General features: G+C 42.6%; 1 protein-coding gene across 8 annotated transcripts in view; it reads right to left on the bottom strand.

The window, feature by feature from the left end:
* Positions 1-604: 604 nt before the first annotated feature.
* OSBPL3 (oxysterol binding protein like 3) overlaps positions 605-18,458 on the bottom strand; it is a 162,072-nt gene continuing 144,218 nt past the window's right edge. For all 8 annotated transcript variants that reach the window (XM_031455064.2, XM_031455063.2, XM_031455065.2 and 5 more), the window contains 6 exons: positions 17,266-17,344; positions 15,179-15,323; positions 12,308-12,452; positions 9,382-9,508; positions 7,470-7,592; positions 605-4,391 (listed from right to left, as the gene is read on the bottom strand). In XM_031455064.2, the coding sequence (XP_031310924.1) occupies positions 4,295-4,391; positions 7,470-7,592; positions 9,382-9,508; positions 12,308-12,452; positions 15,179-15,323; positions 17,266-17,344 (716 nt within the window). In that variant the 3' untranslated portion in view covers positions 605-4,294. The remainder of the gene's footprint in view (positions 4,392-7,469; positions 7,593-9,381; positions 9,509-12,307; positions 12,453-15,178; positions 15,324-17,265; positions 17,345-18,458) is intronic.

Below are 18,458 nucleotides of genomic sequence, written 5' to 3'. Positions count from 1 at the left end.
GTTCTTCTTTTCTTTTAAGCCAGGATGGAGGTTCTGGGATTGCTTTGGGTTGTCTCCAGTGCCGTCAAGGAGGCAAAGGTGTGACTTTTATGTGTGTTACTCTGTGATTATGTGTGTTATGTAACATAAATCTATGAACTGCATCGACTGAAGTTTAGAGAAGGCTAAGTGTTCAGGGCATCGCAAAGGACATGATTTGGATATGGGAGGAGATGAGAAAGTCATCATAAGGGCCATTCAATTAGACGGAGTAGTCAGCATTCTCCCTTTTCATGTTAGGCCACACAGAAAATAATGCTATTTCCATAGCACGCTGGGTTGAACAGAGAGGGCTTCTTGGGGTCTGTCTGGGGCTTCAGCTGACTCAGGTCCCCTGTCCCAATGGCTGGTGGGCCTACATTTGTAGTACACCTTGGAAATGTTCAGACCAAAATATGGCAACTTTACAGCTTCCAGATTTCTTTATGCCCCAGGCTATTTTTATTTCCAATCCCCATCACTTTAATCCAGTGCATTTCCTCCTCAAAAGAGCCTCAACCAGAGTCTTGCTCTGTCCCTTCAGCAGCTGCATAAACCCATTAACCTGGAAAAACAAAGACAGCGGTGGCCTTTTTCCATGGTATTTATTCCCAATCAACTAGCTACATGAGGGGGACAAACAAATATGGAGTTTTTCAGGGGAGGAGTGGGGGATGAGGCGGAAGGCTGGGATTCAAACAGAAAACAATCGTATAAATGGTTAGATGAAAGATTTACAAATATGCATTAAAAAAAAATAGTATCCTCTGAGGGTAAAAGAGGAAGATAAAATCATCTTGAATAAAATAAATTAACAACTTCTGATCATTGCAGTCCTCAAAACCAAAGTCTCTGAAAATGGTTTGCATTTTAAATAGCTATGATCTCCAACACAGAAAAATAAAGACAAACACTAAGTAACAGATTAATACAATGCAGGGAAAATTCAACACATGAAAATAGCTATCATCTGGTAGCAAAAATAGATTTATGCCGATGTTAATATTACAATTAAAGACATTCAGGTCGATTATGTCAATACACTGGAACTATTATTCCTAAGATCATAAGGCCAACTTCTTACTGCTCCTACTGGTAACTAAAAGGCCTGAGGAAATTCTTCGATAGCTGGAAGGCGTACTGTAACTTAGAGTATGTAGTAGACCTACAACAAGGTTCAACAACCAAATAAAAACTTTATACTTTATTACTTTTCTTTTAGGGTTGACACTGTTAGTAGAACAAGACTCCTCATCATAAATCTGGAAAATGCAGATGAAGTAGAGTCCTTGGAGCCCAAGCAAATGATTCATTGGAAGCAATTAAAATCTGAATATGAGAAAAGCAGCAGCCCAAATGAAGTGAACATTAAAATAAAGTCGGTTTGTATATTTTTCTCTCCCCAGAGAGTCCCACAGGAAGGACAGGAAGACTGTGGGGGCTTTTGGGGGCATTCTGTGGGGACTTAATAGATAAAGGACTGCTGTCCTAATGTGAACTCCGTATATTTCATTAGGACCAGGACCAGCCTGGCTCCTGGGAGGTGAACTGCCTGGGGAAGCCGCACTAAGACTCTGATGATTACACTTGACTCCAGGAAATAGCCAGCCTATGCTCTGGGGCTCCAGGAGGGAGGGATCTGCCGCCTGGCTACACTGGAGACTGAGGCTCCTTCCTGAAGGAGCTCCTGCAGCATGGGATATCAGCAGGGGCAGCAGGGACACCTGTAGTGTAATGTGGTTGACTGCACAAGGTCCCATTTCCCAGATCTGCTCAGTTCACCGTGAATCTGAGATGGGGAGATCAAGAAGAAACATGGAGGTGACAACATGTACCTCAAGTGACACAATGATTGGCATTCTTTAATTGGGAGATTCAAAATCCAGAAAATTCAATACTTCCTCAGTTCTTCCCAAACGATGCCATGTTTCTGTTTTCTTTATCGTAAAAATAGAAGATGTCCTTGAGATACAAGTTAGGTGGCAAGGTGCTTTTGAGAATAAGCATGGAAGGAAAAAAGAAGCCATTTCTCCCTCAAGGGAGTTTTAGGGTTATAATAAGATGCATCACCAAGCTGTTTAAATTTCAGAAAAGCCTTTCATAGAGGCTGGTACTGAAAATAGACTTTTTAATTTGCATACAGTTCTGTATCTTATTCAAATTCATCCCCACTCCCATCTCAAATAAGATGACTACAAAGGTGAGATTTGGTCCATTTATCCTTGTGATTACAAATTGAAACATAAGATCAATTGAAATAATAGCACTGGAACAATTAAAGAATTTCCAAATACCGCATGACAAAGCTACATCCATGCAGGCTGCAAGTGTTGTGGTGGTGGTGGTGGCGGTGGTGGCGGTGGTGGTTGGGAGCCAGCCTCTGGAGCTGGCCTGTTTAACAGTCAGCATTACTAAAGTTCTACATTTATCTTCACACTGTGAAAACTAGATTTGTTTTCCCCTGGAGTACCCTTAAAATCTACAGCCTGCTTCTTCCTGTCTGTGAGCAGAATTTGGATACATGCTTGAAAAGAAAAGAACAAAGCAAATACCAAAGAATTTGACTGTATCAGTTAACTGCTTAGAATTGGAAATGATATTCACATTGTGTTCATCTTGATGTCTTGATAAAATGGAATGGCTGAATGCAATATTTAAAGAGTCATGTGGTGGTTTTAAAATGCTAGTCACTTGCAGATTCCCAAAGGCTACTGATCCACTTTAAATAACTCCATTTTTGAAATGTAGTACTGCCCAACTAGTTATTTGGTGTGACACTGAATAATCGTGCATTCTTTTTTCTGTTATTTACTCTACTTTTCCTTCATCGCATTCTGCATGTCTGGAAATTATTTAATTATCTAAAAATGTTTTCTGGAGAAATCTTTTTAACATACCATTTTACTTGATACTCTATAGAATTGTTATGGACTTTAGAGTAAAAGGCTTAAAAATTAGGGTTTAGTTTTAATGTAATCTGGGCAGAAGTTGGAATTGCTTTGACAGCACAACTACTGCACAAATTCTATTATTGTAATTGGAAATAATTTATTTAAAAAGGAAAAGTTTTTCCTTTTGGTAGTTACAATGTGTATTATTCAAGACGGCTGCAAAACTCACAAACGAGTGATAAGAGTAAGAAGAAAGTGTAGGAAAGGGATAAGGAGACACTTAAAGCTTTATCAGAACACAACACAAAGGAAGGACATCAATTCTCTACATTTGTCTATAAGGCAGATGGTCAAACTTTTTATATAAGATCTAAAATATGGTGCTTATTAAGAGGTAGAAAATACCAAAACAGTATTTAGAATAACATGTTGAGTTGTTTAAAGCAATCTTTGCTAAACTTTTGGAAAGTCAAGCTGTCGTGTGGGATGCACTGTAATTTTTACACTAAACCAGGACATTCCACACTCAACAGAGATGTGGTCAAACAGCAGGGGAGGTGGTAGGTGAGGGACATGGAAGCAGAAAAGTTTCTTAACTTATCAAGGATTCAACTCTTACTAAGGAGAAATTTCCTGCTGTCTGGGATTTCATTATGACATTTAGTTAACGAGGGTTTCTCAGGTTATCGATAATTTCTCTGAGTAACAGGGTACAGTTTTGCACATAAAGCAATGAAACTATAGGGAGGGATGAGCTCAAGTGCTTCCTCTTCAAGAAGGTACCATATCTGTCTTACATAAAAATATATATCCCACTCATCTTAGGCCGTCCCCCTAACCACTAAAATGCAAATTCAGCTAGTCTTCGGACTCCAGCACCAGCAGAAGTGTTCTGTGTTAATGATTCGAAAGCTGTCTGAGGCAAAAAGGTACCTGAGCTACCAAATTAAACCTGGGTGGCTCACGCATGGGTGAGTAACCCTGGGTATTCTTATTTCTTAACTCACCTGGGAGAGATGGATTTTTTTCCTCCAATATAATTTTATAAGGCATTAAATTTTATAAATTTAACTAGAATTTTCCTAAACTTTGGAAAATTAGTGTTAAAGCTTCTTTTTTAATCCACACGTTAACATTCAGTCTTTCGTTTTTATTAAATAGTTTATATATAAAAAGAAATATCAAGGTGTTCTACATTCATATAAACAACTTGATAACATTTGAAATTGTAAAGAAACCTACTAAAGAAAATATATACTTACAATGCTAAGCTAATAAGCATAAGTGATCATTCTAAATAATATCTTTTAAATATACAGACACAGGTTTGTGGCTTCAGAAAGCAGATATGGGAGAAGTACAAAGATATATCACTCTTTCCTTTTTTACCACAAGACAGGATGGTCCAGTTTGGAAAAACCAAAATCTTTCCTCAGTTCCAAATAGGTGCCGTTGCTCACCCAAGACTCATCGCTCGATTTCCTGGGGAAGTGAGAGAATGAGTTGAAGGCTCTTGACCAGACTGTCTTATTCTATCCCCCTTTCCCTGTCCCGCCCCCCACCAGGTTTTCATGGGCATTTGCCCAGCGGGACCCTGATGGTCCAGTACTGGACCAGTGAGGGAGCTGGAAGCCTGGAAACCATTGTGTTATTTATGACTTTGACTTCTCGAGCTTAGAGGCTGTGAAAATGCTTCCAAGAAAAGGGAGAGGGAAGAATCTGCCATCTAGAAAACACGGCTGGGGCGACAGCCACCACCTTGGGTATGACTGTGTGAAAGCTACAAATCAACCAGGGTGTTCATATCAAGTGATAGAGTAAAAGTACAAAGGAAAGGAACGGGAAGTTGCCACAGTCTGGAGTGAACAGCCTTGGTTTAACTATTCTTTGAATGGGTAATATATCACATAGATCAAAATTCAAAAGGTTCAAGAGGGGACAGCGGGAAGTTTTCTTCCAACTCCTACCTCCCAGCCTCCCAGTTCTTCTCCCCAGAGGCAATGATCTTATCAGCTTCACTCTTGCAGAGAGAAATTCCACGTGTGTGTGAGTGTGCACACACACACGCACCCGCACACTCCATCCCTCTCCTATTTTTCACACAATGATAGCCCTGGAAGGTTTTGGAAACCTTGAGTTTTTGACACCTTGTCTATATTGGAAATCCTTTTCCATTGTCACAATAAGGTCAGCAAACTACAGCCCAAGGGCCAAATCCATCCTCTGGCCTGTCTTTGTAACACTGTTTTACTAGGAAACACCATGTCCATTCGCTGAAGTATCATCTATGGTTGCTTTCACAGTGCACAGCATGGTTGAGTCATCACTACTGAGACCTCCTGGTCTGCAAAGCTAACCATATTCACCATTTTCCCTCTACAGGAAAAGTTTGGTGACTCTGGCAAAAAGGGAGTCCTTGTTTTGACTTTAGACAGTTAGGTGATATTCCATTCTGGAGATGGACCACAATTTAACAGGGACTCCACTGGTGGGCACTGAGGATGTTCTCAACCTTCGGCTGTTACAAACAAAACCTATGTTATTTTGTATGTGCATGAGATTAGCTACATTAAGAATTCCTGTAAGTTGAACTACTGGGTCAAAGAATATGTACACATGTAATTTTGACCGATACTGTCACATGTTTCAGAAGCAAAAGTGGGGAGTGCCTATTTATTCACATTCTCAGCAACACAGATTTTTATCACCATTGTTTCCCTACTCCAATAAAGGGATGTGTTTACAATAAGCCAATCTGCATATCAGATACTTTACTATGAAACAAAGATGACTCCTGCTACCAGAGCTGTGGTTTCCATTTGGAATTTCCAGTGATGTGTGTGTTGCTCCCCAGTGAGTGTCAATGGAAATGCCCAAGTCCCCATGCCCCTCTCTATCATCTCTTGGCCGGCTTCTAATTGGAACAGGTCTGGGGCTGCTATGGCTGCACAATTCCCACCTTTTCTCCACATTTTTATTTGCCACATCCAATACTCTGATAACTTTATAGACCATCAAAATGAAAAAGAGCTGCAGCTGTGTTCAGCCCTTTTCCATTCCAGACATAGGTCTTCCATGGTGGCAGTGACAGCCTAGATAACATTTTACATTTTGCATTTTAAATGTTAGTTCGTTTCCCACAGAGCTCCACAGACTTTGTGAAGTCATTTTTTCACACTTTCACACTAAATCAAGTTGATAAATCTCCTTATCTAGTTCTTGAGACAATTTGGTTACCCACTATTTTTAATGATCCTAAAAATACTGTAACATACCTCTTTATAAATGTAGATTTTCCTTGTTTGAAAATAATTAGATGATTTATGAAAGAAAAAAAAAGAATCAACCTACTTAAGGGTATATGTGGTAACTATCAATTGACTAGTAAATCATTTGATCAGTCTGTTAGCCTATCCATTTATTTATCCCTTGCTTTTTCCTCCCCCCCAAAAAAATTAGGGTGTCTTATTTTTTAAATGTTAAAACAAAGTATGACTATTTCAGGATAAAACTCTGGCCCACGGATCTTCAATCACTCATATCCTGAGTTTATGGAAATGATCAAAATCCACATCAACTTTAGGGGAAAAAACATTATACTTTGAGGATAAAACATCCTTTGCTATTTTGCTGTTTTGGAATACATATTCTATTGCTGCCACTGATAGATTAGTAAAGTGTTTCTGTCACCCATTAAAAAACAATGACAACCAAAAATCCCTCCAAACAACAACAAAGTCCCCAAAACAAGGCTAGGGTGAAGAGGTGGGGTAGGAACTTACTGCTTTTCTACATGTGCTTGTTTTAATGTTGATTTTTAAAAAGTGAACAAGCAAAAAACTCTAAAACCATACCCAGCCCTGGCCTATCATCAAGAGAGCCAGGCCCCCATCTGGGGCGTTCCCCGGCTCCTTGCACCTGTGTTCCCTGGGCCTTTGTTTCTTCTCAGTGAAAATAAAAGAGCGGGCGAAAGGCTGATGATCTCTGATGTCCCTTCTAAAGCTTTAAGTCTGTTTTTAACAAGACCTTCCTAGCAAGTTAGTTTATAATAATAATAAATGTTCTAAATCCAAGCCCCAGGATACTGGAATGCCTGCTATTCAAGAATGAGATTACTTGGAATTTCTAGTTTGGTGCCCACTGGGGTGACTGTTAGCTATCCCCGCCACTGTGTAAAATACACCTGTGTGAGTGACCAGCCTTAGACAGGGACTGAATCAACTGGCCTGGTCCAGGAGCTGGGTTTGGTAGGTCCCAGTGCTTCTCCCACAAGCCCTTACTGAGAACCCCCCTGCAGAGTCCCTGGGAGAGGCACAGAGAGGCAGCTGGGCGAGAGCAAGGACGCAGGAAAAGGAGGACGGAGCAGAGGACAGCCTGCGGGCAGGGTCCACACAAAGTCGGGCCTCACAGAGGGGAGCTCTCGCCACCTGAAGCAGGAAAAGCACGGAGAACACTCTCGCTTGGGGAGGGGACACCCCTGTTGGCTCTCTTCACACCAGAAGCATCGGGTGTCACCAGCACCTGCCAGCAGCGACCCACACAACCCCGCCCCGTGCACACCTGAAAAACCGCGGCTGGTGCTCCACCTTATTTTCTTCCAAGACGCGCCGCCTCTCTCTCTGCAGCTCTTCAATCCTCTGCTTCTGTCTTTCAGCTTCTTCTAAGTTCCCTTCTTCTAGAAACCTGAGGCATTGAGGAAAAAGATCAAGGAATACAAATGTCAAGGAAATGTAGCAATCATTATTACTAGAATTACATGTGTAAAAACTGGCTTTTCAGAAAGCTCTCCTCTACTGAACCCTTAAAATGTCATTTGGATGTAGTTACGGATGGCACTATGAATTGGTGACGTAAACATGGTTCAAAAAAATTATATCTATAAAAAGGAATCTGGGGCAAAATCTCCCTCTCATTCCCATCTCCAGTTCTAACTATTTCCTGCTCATCCCCTCCACCTTCACCCCCTACCACAGGTAACCCACTGTTTCCCATTCCTGGTGCATCCTTTTAGTGATTCCTTATTCATAGATGATCAAACATTAATACATATTCTTACCCTTCCCTCCCTTGTAAGGACATACATGGAAGTAGGCCATACTGTCTATATCTTGGTTTCCTGTTTTTACTTTTTACTTAACAACATATCTTGAGGGGAAGGGTATAGCTCAGTGGTAGAGCATGTGCCTAGCATCCACAAGGTCCTGAGTTCAATCCCTAGTACCTCCATTAAAATAAATTATTAAAAAATGTATATGTGTATACCTTGGAGATCTTTCTTGGTAGCACACAGATCTCTTCACTTTTTAATAGATGCATAATATTCCATTGTGTGGATATACCTGCATTTGTTTAAACAATTCCCGACTGACAGACATTCAGAATGTTCCCATTTTTTTTTAATGTTACAGTTAATGCTGCAGTGAAGGACTGTGTCTGTGTCATTTTGCACATGCATTAGTGCACCTATAAGGAGGTATTTCTAGAGATGGAATTTCTGGGTTAAAGGGTGAGTCTGTAATATGTCTACTACCAAACTGCCCTTTATGGGGATTATAGCCATTTACATCTCTTCCAGCAATATCATTAGTGTCCCTCTTTCCCAAAGCCGCCAAGTACATCAAACTTTTGAATCTTTGCCATCTGATAGGTTAAGAAATGGTATGACAGTGTGGTTTTAAAAATTTGCATTTCTTTTTGTAAGACTGAGCATCTTTTCATATGTTTAAGGGATATCTGCATTTCCTGTTCATTTTCCTATGTCCATTTTTTTAATGGCTTGATCTTGACTTCTAGAACCAATTCATAAAGGGAAAGGCAAATATAGATTTCTCAGTTTGTCATTAATCTTTTGCTTCTGGGTATATATTTTATTTACTTTACCATGAAGGGTGCTGGGTTTTTTGGGTTTTTTTTTTGAATAAAGGCAAATTTTATCAATTTTTTTTTTTTTTTTTTGGCCTGGTTGGTGTTGAGTCTTAATTAGAAAGGTCTTAGGGAGAAATTATCCTGTCCATTTTACAGAGTTGGAAACTGAGGCTGAGAAAGGTTAAAAGACCTAGCATACATCATACAGCTTGTCAGCAGCAAACCTAGAATCAGAAGTTAGATTTCACTGCACCAAAATAATTTAAATTCGAGGGGTGGGGAGCTGGATACTTTTACTCTTTCAAACATAGAGTAAGTTTTTCTTTTTTTAACTGCTGTATGCAGTGCAGTTTTTTAAAAAACACTTTTCTTTTTTTTTTTGTATTTCAATGGAAATGGGACTCTCCTGACAAATAAAGGTCATGCCACACACAGATCTAAGCCGGGTTCTGTTCCTTCCGCATGATTGCTTCAAGTCCCCCTAGACCTCTGTACCTGATGACAGAATTTCTGTCTTAGGCTCCTTTGGTGGCCTGGCGATGTTACTAAGACTTTTTATAAAGAGTTTCACATCTCTGGAGATAAAGATCCGAAAAAAAATCCTTACCTTTGGTCTGGCCTGAATCGAGTGTCGGTAGGGGGTAATAAAGACTTTGACAGTGGATCCATTTCATTTAATTCTAGAGCAAACTGTGTGAAGCCATAATATTGCTCATAGCCTTTCGGCATGGGATCTAAAAGAAAAATAAATCATTCATCTCTAACTTGCATGGCATTCATGTTACATCTTAATTCCTTCACCTTTTTCATCTCAGACCAGCTACAAATTTTCTCTCTCAGCTCTAAACTCTTCCATTTCTATTAAAATATTCTGGCTAACAAAGAGGTGCTGCATTTTTCTCTATAAATTTTCTTCTCTATAAGTTTCCTTCTACCTACAAGGATAAGGCCTCCTTTGTGTGGTCCTATAGCAAATTTATTAAATACCGGGAAGTTTCTATACAGCTTCAGCCATAAAAATAATTTGTTACTAAAATAAACATGTTAAAAAGAACTCTAATCACTTTCCCTGATTAACCACTCACTTCAGAGGACCCAGTTTTCATTTAAGAAATGTCAAATTCTCCTGAAACTCTGTCTGGTATCTAGAATAGCGCTAAACCCACAGCAAGGGATCAATATACGTTACTCTTTTTTTTCCATTCCTCTCTTCTTTTCACCGAGGCTTGGCCCCCCCAAATCTTACATATTTAAATTTTAAACCATCTCAGCAGAAGCCAGGAATAGAAATGGATTATACCGGCAGAAACACTGCCAGCTAGAACCCAAGGTGACAGAGAAAATGGAACCGAATAAAGCAAGGCTGGTGACCTGTTGGTATTTTCCAGAAGGGACCAGAGACCTATCCACCTGCAAACATGCGCTGTCCTTCCAGAAAAGGAAGGAATGTCTCTGAAGGTGAGTCAAACATCAGCCAGCTGCTGCTCCCACCACGGGCCCAGACTCCACAGGCCCAGGGGCAAGGCTGCCTCCACTCCTCAAAGGGTAGGGCCGCCGAGCAGCTTCACCACGCGGCCGCCACCGCCCAGAGCCTTGGGGGCCTTGGGGGCCTTGGGAACCGGGCACATCCCAGTGGGTTCAGAGGGCAGGGCACTGAGCCAAAGAGCATGCCCTCCGGTCTTAAGCCCTAATGGCATTTGCCTTGCTAGGTCTTGGGCTCGCTTGGGACCTGTCTCACTCTCTTCTTTCCTTTCTCCTTTCAGAATGTGAAGGTCTATCCCATGCCCCACTCACCACTGTATTTTGGAAGCACATTTTGATTTCACAGGCTCACGGCTGGAGAGGATGAACCATACCTCAAATCTTACCAGTAACTGATTTCAATGATATTTAGATGAGACTGTGGACTTCAGAGTTGATGCTGGAATGAGGTAAGACTTCGAGGGCACTTGGGAAGGAATACATATATTTTGCACATAAGGTTTTAGGGGGCCAGGGGCAGAATGCTATGGACTGAATGTTTATGCTCTCCCCAAATTTACATGTTAAAGCCCCGGCCCCAGTGGGGCTGTATTTGGAGATGGGGCCTCTAAGGGAGTCATCAAAGTCAAATGAGGTCAGAAGGGTGGGCCCTGATCTTGAGGCCAAGCCAGGAAGAGAGCTCTCACCAAAACCCGAATTTGTCAGAACCCAGCCTCCAGAACCATGAGAAAACAAATTTCTACTGTTTGAGACCCAGTCTGTGGTGTTTTGTTACAGCAGTCCAAGCAGATCAATGCAGGTATGTTGCTCTACTTTGAATTCCAGCTAAAAATTAAGCTAGAAATACCCAAATTTACATATTGGGTAAGTCAAATCTAGACTAACAAGATCCATCCCCAGCCTTGCTCTGCTTGTTTACATATACAAACACAAATGCTTTCCATGAACTTTTCTGCAGACCCATTTTTTGATGTTTCAGAAGTCCATTTTGTCTAATTCGAATTCTCTGTGGATCCTAAGCATAAAAATAATAGCAACGCTTCCTACAGTGCCTTCAGAAATACATGCCAGAACACATCTGCTGGGGGGCGGGGTGAGGAGGTCCTGGGAAACATTTCATTCCTGAGAAAACAGAGGCACAAGAGAAGAAAAGCTCTTTTGTCCTCCCTTCTCCCCTGCTTAGTGAGCTGCCACTTGGTGATATGATACTGAATCGAGACAACCACTTCACATCCATGAGACGAAACATCACCGCCATACTGGGAGTGGCAGATGTGTCCTCAATGACCTATGCTCTTGGTAAGCTGCCTATGGAACAACCCTGGGGCCACGTACCCTCTCATGTGTTGTTAACAGCACATACCCTACTGGTTTAAGCCACTATTAGAATGGTTTTCTTTTTTTGTTTTATTTTGTTCACCCTAAAGCACCATAACGGTGGTCTCTCGGAACAACGGTTTTATAGTATGACTATGACTTGGAAAGATATATATCAGATTAGATGATGGACTAAAGTCTTAAAATGTTTTGGGGGACATGTTATGAAGGTTTGGTTAGCTTCCTTACCCCTTCTCCCCATAGCAGTTTCAAGCATTTAGCATCCTTCTAGAATTACAGGAGAGACTGGAGGGCTTATGGTGTTGGGAGGATCTAGGGAATTCCTAACTCTTGTAGGTCACTCTGCTTTTCCAGTAACAGTTTTCCCTTCATCTTCACTCCAGAATGACTTCTACTTCACTGATATTCCTTCTTAGTGTCCAGTATAGGCAAAGGAATCATGTGTGACAACTGGAAGACAGAGTAACCATGGATTAGCAAGGCTTTGTTCTGGGATTAAGAACCCAGGACTCACCAGTCCCAAAGAGGTATTGTTGATAAGCATGAGGATGTGTCTGAGATATGACTAGGTGAAAGAAAAAAGGGCCCATAGCTCTAACATAGTTCAAAGCAGGGAGATGCTAGAGACACCAACTGGACACTGACGCACGCTCTGTGCGATTCCTCTGGTCGTGCCCCTGCTCTGCTTGGGGCTGATTAACCCAGGTACTAACTCGCTCTCCAGATACAAGCGGATGAGGAGGAGCCGCCGCAGTAGATGCTCTCGTGCCATTTCCCAAAGAGCCGATGCACCGCTTTTCCACTCTTGTCAAATACCGTACCTTCGATCTCATGGGCGTTAGTGCTCCAGTATTTTGCCTAGGATTCAAACGAGAGTTGTCTGTTTAGTGTGTTGGGATCAATTTATTACAGATATTAAGAGAAAAAAAAGGAGAGAAAAGGAACCATGAGAATGATTCTATGCTGCATAATGGTTTACTGGTTTTGGCTTTTTTTCTTTTTAATATTTAATAAAAATTAAAACTTAACCCTTTATTTATGGTTTGTAAGTCAACTACCAATATCTGTGTAAGACACATTTTTTTCTTCTCTCACTACATGCAGTTTAGGAAGGAAAGACTCAGTTTTCAAGTTCCCTCTGGAAGAGCTGTCCTGTGGCCATCTCTGTGGCTCTGACTATTGCAATTTAAGAAAATGTAACTCATACAATTTTTTCTCTAAAGGAACTAGATAATCCTTTATAAACCAACCAACTTTTTTTTCCAGGTTTGTAAACCAATCAGTTTTCAGTTTCTTCTATTATTTTTTTCTCCCAAACCAGATTTGTTCACCTAACTTACAGGAACCTTATGCAACCCATGTTCCCATTTGTGAGTCAGTCTTGGTCTGAGACCAATTCAGCTCAGCTCAGCCCTGTGAGTTTTACACACAGTACCACATTGTGGCCAGCAGAGAGAGCTCTAACTCCCTAAAGTTGATTTTTCACAGTTCTCCCAATTACCTGGCTGTCCTAAAAATCTCCGCAAAAGGCCAGAAGGCACTACTCCATAAATCAAAAAATCCTACTACTATTTTCAGCCAAAACGGAGTCCGTATTTGGAAACCAATAAAGTTAAGTGACACTTCCAGGCCATATCTGGTGGATTGGCTTCCCCACTCCAAGCCTGTGGTAAGAACGGGAGGAAGGGCAGAGTATAGCAGCGTCTCAGAGCTGAATCAGAACGTAAATGTGAGTTCTCTAGCCACGTAAAAATGCGGGAAAGGGGAAACAAATACTGTCCAGGCTCGTAAGTTTATTCTGAAGCAGGAGTCAGACTTCCTCTAAGAGATATTTGCCAACAAGTTTTTGTCCTGGCTATACGGACAGGAAGCTACGGAGGGAGACAGTCATGTTCCACAGGTCACGCCGCATCTGCTTTCAGATTCTGTCTCAACACCAGGGGCCCAGCCAATGTTGTAATTCTTTCCATCTCTCACTTCTACAAAACTCTGCTCTCTGGTCCTCCTCGGTGGACGAGTACCAAGTGGATGGTAGAAATGGGGGTGAAAACATACGCCCTTGGGGAAAATCCTGAGAACAAGGTGGCTCTCACCTGGATCAGGGGTTACAGAGCCCTGCTCCAGGCTGCCTTTGCTTCTTCTGGTAGAGAGCTTAGATGAAGTTTTCAAGGCAGGGTCATTTTTATTTTACGCAAATCAGTACCAGCTTGATGTCTGTCTGACTTACAGGATATAATAAAGACCCCCATCCACCTCTCCCTAACGCCCTCCACCTGCTACAGGTGCTGCAGAGACGTACCGCGTGCAATGCCACAGTCACAACGCAATCTCCTGGCTTATGATTTTGATCTTAATTAAATGCAAACATTCCTTGAGGAGGGTGATACTTTAAGGCCATTTTGTATGCGTGAGGGTTTTTAAGGGCTAGAGGGAACCTCAGGAGGAAAAGGAGGTAGGGGGAAGGGCTCAAATCAAGGCAGCTGGAAAGCTGGAAGGTAAGCAGACTAATGCAGGCTTTTTGACTCAGGGGAATCTGTATGCTTTTCCTGTGAATGTTCCCGAGCCTCTGCTGTGTGCCGAGCATCAGTGCCAGGTGTCGGCCACAGGAGTGGGCCGGGCAAACCAAGCTTCTGCTTTTCTGGAGTCGGGAATGGCAAGGAGGGTGTGGGGAACAGAAAGTGAGCAAGTAAAACATAGGACAGTGCTAATTCAAGCTTTGAAGGAAATGGGGTATGATGCAGTTGGACTACTAAGGATCTGGGGAGAGGGGCCTGGGCAGAAGGAAATGAGGAGAAAGAAGGACAGTGCAGCCAGAGGACAACAAGGAAGGAAGGGGACAGGGGTGGCAGGAGTTGAGGTTGGGGAGGAAGTGGGGGGGCGTGTATGTGTACATGTGAACGTAGGGGTGGGGTGGGGAGTGCGGACTCTGCACTGGTCCATTGTAAGGATCCGGGCTTTTACTATGAGAAAGATGAAAGTTTTCAGAGGATTTTGGTCAAATATGGCATGGCTTTTTTAAAAAATTGTGGTAAAACGTTCACACATAAGGTTTGCTGTTTTCTAAGTGTACAATTGAGTGGCATTAAGTTCATTCACAATGCTGTGCAACCATTGCCTCATATATTTCCATAACTTTTTCATCTTCCCAAACTGAAACTGTACCCATTAAATAATGACTTCCCATTCCTTCCTCTCTCCGCCCCTGGCAACCACCATTCGACTTTCTGTCTTTATGAATGTGGCTGCTCTAGGTGCCTCATATAAATGGAATCGTATTTGTCCTGTGTCAGGCTTTTCATTTAGCATAATGTCCTCAGGGTTCATCCATATTGTAACATGATGACTTATGTTTTAAAGGGGTCCCTCTGGCTGCTGCACTGAGGACAGACCACAGGGGAGTACGGGTGGATGGAAGGAGGCCAGGAGGGTCCGTGGTCCTGGTCCAGGTGAGGAGGGGCTGGGACCAGGGGGCCCCTGGCGTTGTTTGTCTCCTGGCCCAAAAGTGAAGGCAAAAAATTCCCCAAGGCGACCCACCCCTCCCCCATGCCTAAGGCCCCAGCTCTGCCCAGGCCCACCCAGGTCACCTTTATAAAGTTCACTTTGCAGTGGCAGGAATCATCATTCAGGTTCTTGATGACAATCTCTCCATAGTGCTCGATCCACCTCTGCCCGCTTAAGATGTTATGGATGCAAGAGGTCACTTTGTTCCACTCAAAATGATCTCTAAAACTAAAGGCGGAAAATGTGACAGTAACAATTCCCAGAGGAGCCAGCGGCACATGCAAACAAATGCTGCTATTTAAAAAGTCAGTCCTGTAATGAATCACTCATTCCTGCAATCACAGAACCAACACTGACCAAGCCGCTGGGTGTCCCCGAGCTTTCACCCTCCAAGGAGGCGAGGGTGCCCCGGGAGGGGGTCAGACGTCAGACCTGGAAGCCGCCAGAGGCTCCACTAGAAGCTGGGGTCTTTGGGAACAACCCGCTCCCTCCCAGGACAGAGAAAACCGAGCCCAAGCAGACGTGTCTAAAGTCACCAAACTATGAAAGGAAAGCGGCAGTGGGGCGGGTACGGGGGTTTTCCACGGTGGGCTCTCTCCACACACACACACACACGTGCACACACGTACGTGTACACACAGGCACACACATGCATGTATGTATTTACAGACATGTGGTGTGTGCATATGGAGGCACACATATACAAGCACACCTCATTTCCTTGCACTTAACAGATACTGCGTTTTCTAGAAATTGAAGGTTTGTAGCAACCCTGTTGAGAGTTAAGTCTATCAGCACCATTTTTCTAATAGCATTTGCTCACTTCATGTCTAAGTGTAACCGAGCAGGACCCTGTGGGGCCTTCCCGGGACAGACCACCTCCCACCCCCGCCATAGTCTCTGCTGTATTTCCTCCCTGAAGTTCTCAGAATATAGTATCTCATGCATATTTCCTGAGTTGTTTTTCAGATGCTAAAATCCACCACCAAAGGGAAGAAATTAACTACTTGATGATCACAAGCTCGTCCCCAGACTGTTTCCCGATTAGGGGTTGATAGTGTTAACTGTCCTGTTACCTTAACATCAACCAATCAGAGAATTGTGCACGAGCTGATCACGTACCCTGAGACCCCACTCCTTTACCTGGCCTTTAAATATGCTCTGCTGAACCCCTTCGGGGAGTCTGGGTTTTCTTGCACACAAGCCACCCGGTCCTCCTCGCTGATCCCTGCAATAAAACTTTCTCTGCTCCAAACTCCGATGTTTCCATTTTATGCCCTTACTGTGTATGGAGCACACGAACTTGCATTTGGTAACATATAAAGAACATAAAGCAGAATTTTCATATGCACTGGGAAACTAAAAAATTCATGTGACTCACTGTATTGTGGTATTTGCTCTACTGCAGTCAGTGGTCTAGAATCAAACCCACAACATCTCCAAGGTGTGCCTGTGTACACACACACACACACACACACACACACACTTTACATAAAAATCTTAAGATACATATATCTTAAATATTTTACGAGAAAGTGTTCAGATATCACTTACAGAGTTAAATAATAATTATGTAAGAGCAAACACTTAAGTGGCACATGCTGCATGCCACTATTTTAAATGCTTCACACATCTGCTTAATCCCTGCAACAGTCTTATGAAGTAGGTGGTTTATTACCCCTGTTTAGCAGTTGAGGGAAAAGATCGGAAAGGTTAAGTGACTGGCAGTACGCAGCAGGTGAGCACACGACTCCTGGCGGCCCAGTTCCACAGGCCACACGCATTACCGTTTTGCTTTACGGATAAGTATCAAGGCCTGAAAGATCCCTGAATCCCTGAAAGATCAAGGCCACTTCTTTCTTAAAAAAAATTTTGACAGTGAGGCAGGACAACGTTAAAGAAAAATCACCACTCTTAACTGTGTAAGAAAGTGGAAATGACTTTTTAAGAAGCCTCTTTTCAGGGAACACTGGTGTCCAGGAAGCACTTCCATTAAAGGGAACAAAAATGTGCAATTGTCAAAATGAGGAACATTTGAACCTACTGTCAAACACATTAAAAGAAAAAAAAAATACACTCAACACCATGGAGGACAATGGGCATCCTGTTCTTACAGCTGTATCTTGGCCCTAAGTTCTATGAAGTTCCTAACTATAGAGGAAGAACTTACGCTGGCAGAGTCACGTGGGTTGTGCCAATGGGAACAATTTCCATGGATTTGCCCCAGAATTTGTTTTTCCATCTCACGTCTGAAATGAAATAATACCAAATATTACATATTTAGCAGGAGAGCTAGGTAGATCAAAGAGTTCTTAGGCTGAATAAATGATCAATCACCATATAGAACAATCTCTTCAGAATAAAATTCACTGTTATTCAATATAAGCAGCAGCTGAGTATCTGGAATAGAATCAGAGAAACTAAAGTTATAAAGTCTCTCCCTTGGAAGGACTCACAGTATGAAAGGGAGACAGAAGTGAAAATAGGTAAGCTCCCCCCTTCCACAGAGAGGCATGGTCTGTAACCGAGAGTGTTAGAAGGGGAAATGGAACCGGAGGGGAGGGAACAACCAATGTGCTAGGGGAAGACATCAGAAGAGGCTTGTCTGACAGGATCACTTAAACTGGGCTTGGAAGAATAAGCAAGGGCTCACCAGGCAGAGAAAAAGCTATTTAAGAAGAAGACATGAGAGGTGCAAGAGAACAGGGTGTGGGTCTGTGCTACTTGTCTCAGACTGTCTAGAGACAAGATTAGAAAGACAGCTTGAGCACAGAAAACAGTGGGCTCTACAAGCCTGGCTAAGAAGTCTGGTTAGTGTCCACTGGGGAAAATAAGGTGTTTGTTTAGGCAGAGAACTGATGTGACAGATACAGATTTTACAAAGATGATTGACAGCAATACAGAGAATGGACCAGGGGCAGGAGAGATGAAAAGCAGGTGACCTGCATTTGCTCAAGGGATAAAGGAAGATGAAGTGAACCAGGAAGTGGGGGTGAGGATGTGAGTGGAAGGGAATGACCCCAGAACGACTAAAGATGCAGAAATAGAACTGGGTGATGAATTAGGTGCAGATTATGAAAGTCAGGGAGAATTCATGGATGATTTCAGATTTTTCTAACTCACACGAATGGTGGTGCCATCAGGGAGGCCGGAAATAGAAAAAGAAGGGCAGAGATGGATGACCTCTCTGGCTGCTGGTTGACAATACACAGACCATAGCAGAGCAAAGGTGAAAGCATGGAGGCCAGTAAGGGGTCATGGCCATGGTCCAGGAGAGAGGGGTCTGGGACCAGGAAGCCCCTGGTCACATATTGCATGATTCCATTTATATGGTATGCCCAGAAGAGGCAAATCTATGGGGAC

Source organism: Camelus dromedarius, chromosome 7 (genome assembly GCF_036321535.1).
Source record: "Camelus dromedarius isolate mCamDro1 chromosome 7, mCamDro1.pat, whole genome shotgun sequence".
Lineage (NCBI taxonomy): Eukaryota > Metazoa > Chordata > Mammalia > Artiodactyla > Camelidae > Camelus > Camelus dromedarius.
Note: the sequence above shows the minus strand (reverse complement) of the source record. Positions and strands in the feature narration are given on the sequence as shown.